Raw genomic sequence first — 8,328 nt, 5'->3', positions numbered from 1 at the left:
TCAGCAGGAGACAAGACCTGTTGGAGGAGTTCTTGTCTTTGATGAGCAGGGACCAGCACCCCAGTGAGGTAAGGAAGCTGATAAATTCATGAACAGCTGAGCCCCCACACAGCCACCTGCTGGCTGCTCCCCTGTGAGATGGTGGGGGGAAAAGTGTATCCCCCATTCCTCCTTTCCCCAGCTTCATCTGCTGAGCATGATATCCTGTGGTCTGAAATATCCCTTGGGCATTTAGGGTGTCCCAGAGGTGTCCCCTCCCAGCTCCTTGTTGTGCCACACACCTTGTGCACCCCCAGCCTACTCCCTGGTGGGGAAGCCTTGATGCTCTTTAAGCACTGCCCAGCAATAACAAAAATATCCCTGTGTTACCAACATACTTTCCATCTTAAAGACAAAACACAGCCCCATAGTAAGAAAGAAGAAACTGAAGAAATTTCACTCTATCCCAGCCAAAATCAGCACAGAAGCTCAGTAGAGAGTAGTGCTGTTTCCCCAGACTGTAGGTAAATGCTGTATCCCTGGTCAGTCCTAGACATCCAGTTCCAATGCATCTGCCACTGCAGATTTCCAGGTCCATGTGAGCTCATCCAGGCCTGCTAAACCACTTGGATTGTCTTCAACCCATAAAGAAACCTCAGATTATCAGGGCAGGATCCCTTCTTACCAGAGTTTTGAGAAATAATGCAGCCCAACCAGCTATATCACTGGGGAAGCACATGGCAGAATCCAGGGATTTTTGCCAAGGATTTCATTACAGTAATTGCTTTCTCAAGCTGAAGGGTGTTGAAGGTGAATACAGCTGTCCCTGCAAAGCCACCTTGGAGCTTGCCTAATGGGGACAGACATCCTGACAGATGTGACAGATTTATCTCCCAGTGTAACAATTTAATTCACAAACATAAATCACATACAGAGCAAAGCTATAGGAGCTGAAGGAGAAATTGCCCTGAAAAGCTTCTGTTAGTTTCAGAGGTTTTGTTCTTCACAGCACAATGTTTTCACAGATTCAGCTGGCCTTTGCCAAGTGTGCTGAAGAAATCAAAGCCGTCCATGATCCTGCTGGGCCGGGGCAGGTCCCGCTGGAGTGGACAGGGAGTGCTGTGGGCCACGTCGTGGTGCTGTTTTCCAGGGCTGGGAGAACCCAGGATGCCTGGTACGTGTGGGCTCTGTGAGCTCTGGGCTTGCTGACACTGCAGCTCAAGGCTTAATCACAAAAAGCAAAAGCTAATGACCTATGCCTTGGAATGCCAGTGCAGACAAAGGGAGGGGATAAAGCCTGCAGGGAATGTGATGGGTTTTTCTCCTTGTTATTGTTCCTTCTTGACACCAAGTTACAGTTGTCTGTCTTAAAAATGGTTTAGAAACTAATGTAGTATCTGCTGTGTAGAGCTTTGTACAGCTACTTATGGCAAAGTGTGGTCTGACAATCACTGCCCTGAGCACTGCTGAGTGCCAACAACTTGCCATTTTTGGTTTTTAGAACTCTTTAGAATTCAAACTGAGAGATTAATTAAATTTTTAATTAGCAGCAGTCCTAATTAAAACTCTAAATAGACTATTTTTAGAACTAATAGCTAGAATTTACTGTCCTACATGCTCTAAACTTGAAATACAGGTTAAAATATCTAGCCTCTGATTTAAGGTTCTGAGCTATTTTCTGTTCAATACAGATTTCAGTGTACAGTGATTGATTTGAAACAAAGAAATAGCAACAAAAGAGTCTTTGAAGTACTAAGAATCTGTAGTATTTTAAAAGCAAATTGCCACCAGCTACACTTACCATTTTCTGCAGATTTTAAGATACTTCGTGTTAAACTAATCAGTGAAGTTAGCTGGTACAGATTGCATTTGCAAGGATACTGCATGGAAGATTGTTTCATGAATTTGAGCTTACCTGTGTTTCAGTGGAGGCTCATCCAAGAGGTTGAATATCTGTCCCTGTGATGTGTGGTTTTAAAATTATTCTTTTGTTTTCTTTTGAACAGGAACATGATGGAGCATTTCCAGAAAATCAATAGGATTCCCACGTAAGTATTTTTAGGTTCTTCAGTTACTGAGTCTCCCCTTTGGCTGAGATCCTGAATTTCTGTAAAGGGATGAAGGAATAGTTTGGGATGGAAGGGACTTTAAAAGGTCAGGTAGTCCAACCTCCAGTTGTAACTGATAGTAGTATCATTTATTTCCAGAACATGAATGTGTGTCTGTCCCTGTGAGCATGGCTGTTCGTTTATCCAGTGGAAATATTCCAAGAGCTTTCTGTCTTGGAATATGTTTCAAACATGCTGAAAGTGCAGAGTGGGAGGGAATGAAGTGGTTGGTGTCTGAAGCTCTGGGCCATGGAGAGCAGCAGTGCCACTGATGAACTCAGCAGTGCAAATCAATCTGAGCAGGACTCACAAACATCAGATTTCTCACATGCTCAGAAATATTCCAGTATGCTCTTAACCAAGCACAGGTGTTTCAGAGGTGCCTGGATTTCTGAAGACAAGTTTATCAAGTCAAATGCTAAATCTGAGGTGGTTCCCTGTTAGGTTACAGCAGCTTGCTTGTCTTGGGCTTCTGGAGGAGAGAATTGTTTGAAGTAGAACACAACTTGTAAGGAATAGTAATAGGTTTTGTTTGGGTGTGGGTTTTTCTTGCCCCAGTGAACACCATGAGGGTGTGTGGTACCAAAGGCTACACACCTAGTGGCACTCTGTGCCTGCTCTCTTCTGCTGGGACAGAAGTTCCCAAACTTACCACAGAGCCTTCCCTCTGTACCAGAGGTGAAGTTCCTGGCAGGAGCAGAGATGAACTGGTTGATCTGAAAATGTCACCTTCTCTCCCTCTCTAAAGCATGGGCTGTAAATTAATGGGCACCTCTCCTGTGACCCTGAGAACAGTCCCCATTTGCCTTTGCAGTGACAACGTGATGGATGAGTTCTTGAACTGTGCTAAGCAAACCAATTGCCCAGATGAGGCAATTAAGATGGTAAAGCTGGCAGCATCCCTTGGGCTTCCTTTATCTCAAAGGCTGAAAAGCAGAACAGAGGAGGAATTTGAACTCTCTGAAACACAGAAGTAAGTTGGAATGTTTCATGTCCCTGCTGAAGTGGTACAGTAGACAGGGTCTTGGAGGGGCAATGCCTTTGGAAAGCCTTCTCTGACAAGGGAGCAGACAGCTGGCTTCAGAATGATGTGCTGGTGTGTTGACTCCAGGACTGAAATGGCCCCTCAGTTTTTGGTTCCACGCTGTATCCATCCCACCTAGGAGGGAAGGGAATTTTCCATGGTGGGGTTAGCCTTATCCACTGCTCAGTCCTGCTCTTGCCTTCCTTTCCTGGAGTCTTTTTCTAGCTGGGTCTGGCTGCCTGAAGACACTGCTGCAGCCCAGTAAAGTAGGGGGGTGGTACAGGATGGCCCTGCATGTGGCTGCCACGTTCTGAGGCTTGTGGTCACCTCTTACTGCACTGCTGTAGCCAAGCCCAGATGATCCTCAGATGGTGATCAGGGCTTGAGGGACCACAGTTTGGAGCCAGATGTGCTCCAAGGGAATAAATACAAGCCCAGCACCCCTGACAGCTGGCTCACCACTTGGAGGGGAGCTGAAGGAGTTGGCTTTCCCAAGAGGATGTGCTTCCACCAAATGCTGGGTGTCCTTTGAGGACAGTAGGCATTAGACAGCCCATAATGTTCTCTGTGTGTGCCTTGTGTTTTGGGATCTCTCTTTTCAAGCACAAGTCACACAGGTGACTGACTGATCTGTTTGACATCACAGGAAGGCACTGGAGAGTATCAAGTGGGATGGTGACAGCAGCGATAGTGACAGTGACAGTAGTGACAGTGACCGTGAGTAGCTGTCCCTCTTCCCCTTGGGAAAACTGGGAGCAGCTGTTGCCACGATACCAGGAGGCTTTGGAAGGAGTGGAATTTCTGAAGGAATGGCTTCTGGGAGGTGCTGCAGCACCGATGAATGCTCTGAGTGTTCTGACACGGGACCTGCTTGGCAAGACACCGTCCTCATGTGCCAGCTGGAAGCTGTTAAACCTTCTTGGTAATGTGGGACACAGTGTGGGCTGCCCCAGGTCTCCTCCCCAGCACCCCTGCAAGAGCTGGCTCCTGATAAACAGCATCACTGAGGGTGGAGGGGTGCTGTGCACCCTGGAGGCTGCTCAGGCAGGCACAAGACTTCCACAGCTCCAGCAAGACTTCTCGTGGGCCTCCTGTCACTTGACCCTGCACCAGATTTAACTCCTTTCCATCTAACTTTGCTGAACTACTTAAATACCAAGATTACTCTGTATATAAACACTGAAGTAATGCAATACTCAGCACCTGTGGTGTTATTCCTCATCCCTTTTGTGTTTTGGGACAGGTGTTGGAGTCTAGATGTTAAATTATACTTTGTACAGCTGGAGACTGTCTCTAATAAATGACTGACATTAAAGCTGGCTGTATTCTGATAATCCTTGAGCAAAAACTGGTTGAACCAAAGTTTACCTTTCTGGTGGAAATACCTGGTGTTCTAGAACTATGGCTGAGCAGCTCTGACAAGAAACCTGCCCGAGCAGAAATCCAGGACAGGATCTGCTCTTACACCAGTTTTGTACATATCCTGTACACAAACACGGGTTCATTTTTTTAAAATGCTGTACAAATTAATAAATCGGTGAATTCTTGCTTTCTTGCTCCTTGAAAGAAGTAAATTAGAGTTTTAACTCTTTAGGTCATGGAGAAAGACTGAGCTTTGTACTGCCCAGCTGTAGTTGATGTTTAAACAGGAGACTTAAACAGCAGGAGCAAGTGGTTGAAGTCTTGTTTTATTCAGCTGACAAAGTGGCAAATGATTAATGGCAGGTTACAAACATTATTTTGGTTCGATCACAAGCCCACTTGGTAAGATGGGGAAACATTAATTCTTACACAAATTGTAGGGAAGCTTCCTGAAGTTGGTTGTCATGACAACTCAAAACCAACAAAAATACAACAGATGGTGAAATTAAATACAGTGCAAGGAAACAAGACTGTACCCGTGCTTTGATTTACGGCTTCCAGCCCCTGCCAACAGCTCTGTTTGAACCCTCAGGAGATCATGGGATTTCTCTCCGGCCCAGAACAGCTGAACTGCCTCCAAAGCTCCACTCCTAGCTCACTGCACTTGAGTTGTTCCCAACCCCACAGCACTGGCATACGCTGTCAAGATATCCACGATCTGTTTGGTTTCCAGGGTCATCCGCGCTTCCGTGAGCCAGTCGTGTGCCACCCTCCTGGACTCCCCTCGTAACTGGTTGACAAATTTGGCCGCCAGCTCCAGATCTCCGTGCTCGATGCAGTAGGAGGCGTAAGACAGTAACTTAAACGTGTCGAGGTCGTCAGGGCTGAGCTCGGCCGGTGGCTTCAGCTGCTGAGGGTGGAACACCAGCAGCGACTGCAGGTAGGACAGGAAGTATTGGTACAGGCTGTTCCTGGTCTCGTCGATCATGGCCACTCGCTTTGCCAGTTTTTGGACAGTGTGGAAGCGCGCTCTGAGGGCCTCCTCGCTGTACACGCCCCGCGTCAGGGACTCCTGCGGCAGAGCTGCTGTTAAGGCTTCCGTGAAGGCGTTGTCGGCACAGCTGGCCTTGATGGCCTTCACCGCGCTGCCCAGGGGCTCCGTGGGACTCTCCCCCGTGCCTGACCTCATGCAGTATTTGAGCGCTTCCACAGAGAGCCACAGCTGATGGGCCTTCCTGGCCTCCTCCTCTGCTACTGCGTGACCTGCAAGGGAAGCCAAGAAGGGGCTCTGAGTTGGGCACATGTGGCTTTTAGAACAAGCAGCAAGAGCCATCCCTCTCCACCCTCTGCTTTCCAAAGCAGCCACCCCCTCAGCACATGCTCTAAAGCAAGTCTGTCCTGTGATGGTGTTTGCAGGGGTCTTAGGATAAGGGAAGAGATGAGGATCTGACTCCATGTTTCAGAAGGCTTGATTTATTATATGTTATATATTATATTAAAATTACTAAAAGAATAGAAGAAAGGATTTCATCAGAAGCCTAGGTAAGAATAGAAAAGAAATGATAACAAAGTCTTGTGACTGACCGAGACAGTCCGGACAGCTGGACTGTGATTGCCCATTAATTAGAAACAACCACATGAGACCAATCACAGATCTACCTGTTGCATTCTATAGCAGCAGAAAATCATTGTTTACATTTTGCTCCTGAGGCCTCTCAGCTTCTCAGGAGAAAAAATCCTAAGGAAAGGATTTTTCATAAAATATGTCTGTGACACTGTCCCACAACTTAGAGCCAGAACAAGACAACTTTTGGAAGAACCACCTCGGACTTTACTCATCTGGGATTTGCTGGGTGCTCAGCAGTGTGAGCTACGTGTCTAAGCCTGGGTTTAGATGCCCAAGTTTGGGCAAGGGACCATTGGGGAACACAGTCCTTAAAGAAAGAGAAATTCAGTGCTCACTCTCAACTGCTTGCTCAATTCCCTTCAGCCTGGCATAGGCAGTGTTTATATCCAAGGTGAAGTTGTCAAGCTGTTCCTGAGTAAGGCGTCTGAACTGCATCTCCTGTTCGCTGAGCTTCTCCGACAGGTTCTGAAACAGCGCAATACAAGTAACAGAAACAGCTGGTTAATAATATTTACCTTGTTTTAAAGACATTTCTATATAGTATTGTCCTTGTTAGGGCCAATGCATACAGTAAATACAATATACCAGTAAGAAACCTTATTGGGAAGAATTTAACAGTTACTGCACTTGTGTCAAAAATTTATCACCTATAGCAAAAGCTTTTCAGACAAGTCTGAATAAAACCTACACACTGAGTCACTCTCTATCACCTCAAAGTAAGCTTGCTTCCCTCCTCAGTCCCCTGGGACATGTTTCAGGACTCTTGTCATACGAAACGTGTGCTTTGCAAGGGTTTAAATATCTCTTTAATTCCCCTGGGGACTCCTCTTCCTTACCTGCTCAAATTCCACTTTTAGATCCTGCTCCTGGATCTTCAGGACGTCTCTGAGGTGGTCGGTGTGGGCAGCAGCCTGGCGCCGGAGCTGGGTCCGCATTTCGTTCTCCATCACCTCCCGCACCTCCTCCACCTGCACACACACGAGGGGTGTAATGCACCACCAGTGCTCAGCTGCTTGTCACACACTGCACAGGATCACAGCAGTGACTACTGCGGGTACATGTCAGAGCAGTGGCACTGACAGAGCCTCTCTTTCAGCTTGAAGACCTGCTGAGGTCCAGTTTTACAGCTGAGTCTTTTCCTAGGGATGTTAAGGAATAGATTTGTGGTTCACCATGTCAGTAACTGCTGGTTACTCAGTAGGCACTTAGTGCAGCTACCAAAGTAGTATATAAAAAATACAGTAACATGTCAAATCAAACACTTTTGGAAGCTGGTTTATAAACAAGCTTCCAAACCCAAGAGACTTTACCTTTTCCCTATGTAGCCCTATAATGGCCACACAAGGTCAGATCAAACACTGAAATTCTCAGTGAGGGTGGTGATGCACTGGCACAGATGGCCCAGAGAAGCTGTGACTGTCCCAACCCCTTCCCAAGATCACGTTCAATGGGGCTTGGAGCAACCTGGTCTAGTGGAAGCTGTCCCTGCCCATGGCAGGAGGTTGGAACAAGGTGATCTTGAAGATCCCTTCTAACCCAAATCATTCTAGGATTTCTTTTGACCCAGTAATCATATCTCCAACAGGAGCCAAGTAACTTCACAAAGTCATCCCTTGTATGATTTCACCATTCTAACTTTGCAGCATTTTCCTTGCTCAACATTTCCTGACAGAACCAGAGGAACACAGTCTCAAGCTACGTCAGGGAACATAGAGGTTGGATATTAGGAAGAAATTTCTCACTGAAAGAATAATAAAGTACTGGAATTCTCTTCCCAGGGAGGTGGTAGAATCACCATCTCTAGATGTGTTTAAAAAAAGACTGGACATGGCACTTGGTGCTATAGTCTAGTTGAGGTGTGAGGGCATAGGTTGGACTCGATGATCTTAGAGGTCTCTTCCAGCCTCATTATTCTGTGATTCTGTGATTCCTTTTCACGTTTAGCCTGGGAGTCACCCATGTGAAGTCTCCCACTACCCAGAACATCCCAGTTGTCCCTCTGGCCTTTTCCATTAACTCCTCTACCTTCCTTTTGACCCACAGATTTAACCAGGTGCTTTAGCCACTTTACCTTCCTCTCCTGTTCTAATTCAATCTCATTTTTGTGACGCTCCAGCGCTTTGGCCACGGCTGCCTCAAATGCTTTTTTATCTTCAAGTTTCTGTTTCTCCAGGGCGGCCTCGATGTGCTGCCGCTCGCGCACGCGCTGCTCGGCCAGCTGGCGGGTC

General features: G+C 46.8%; 2 protein-coding genes across 2 annotated transcripts in view; one reads left to right on the top strand and one right to left on the bottom strand.

Moving 5' to 3' along the window:
* The window catches only part of PTCD3 (pentatricopeptide repeat domain 3), a 15,516-nt gene extending 11,090 nt beyond the window's left edge, over window positions 1-4,426 (top strand). The window contains 5 exon segments of the mRNA XM_031063065.1: window positions 1-68; window positions 1,005-1,153; window positions 1,986-2,027; window positions 2,902-3,060; window positions 3,758-4,426. The exon segment at window positions 1-68 is cut by the window's left edge and continues 7 nt beyond it. Coding sequence (XP_030918925.1) covers window positions 1-68; window positions 1,005-1,153; window positions 1,986-2,027; window positions 2,902-3,060; window positions 3,758-3,836 — 497 coding nt within the window. The 3' untranslated portion in view covers window positions 3,837-4,426.
* A 352-nt stretch (window positions 4,427-4,778) lies between these two features.
* The window catches only part of IMMT (inner membrane mitochondrial protein), a 16,887-nt gene continuing 13,337 nt past the window's right edge, over window positions 4,779-8,328 (bottom strand). The window contains 4 exon segments of the mRNA XM_005428346.2: window positions 4,779-5,736; window positions 6,436-6,565; window positions 6,937-7,068; window positions 8,172-8,328. The exon segment at window positions 8,172-8,328 is cut by the window's right edge and continues 10 nt beyond it. Coding sequence (XP_005428403.2) covers window positions 5,129-5,736; window positions 6,436-6,565; window positions 6,937-7,068; window positions 8,172-8,328 — 1,027 coding nt within the window. The 3' untranslated portion in view covers window positions 4,779-5,128.

This window comes from Geospiza fortis, unplaced genomic scaffold, assembly GCF_000277835.1.
Source record: "Geospiza fortis unplaced genomic scaffold, GeoFor_1.0 scaffold125, whole genome shotgun sequence".
NCBI lineage: Eukaryota > Metazoa > Chordata > Aves > Passeriformes > Thraupidae > Geospiza > Geospiza fortis.
Note: the sequence above shows the minus strand (reverse complement) of the source record. Positions and strands in the feature narration are given on the sequence as shown.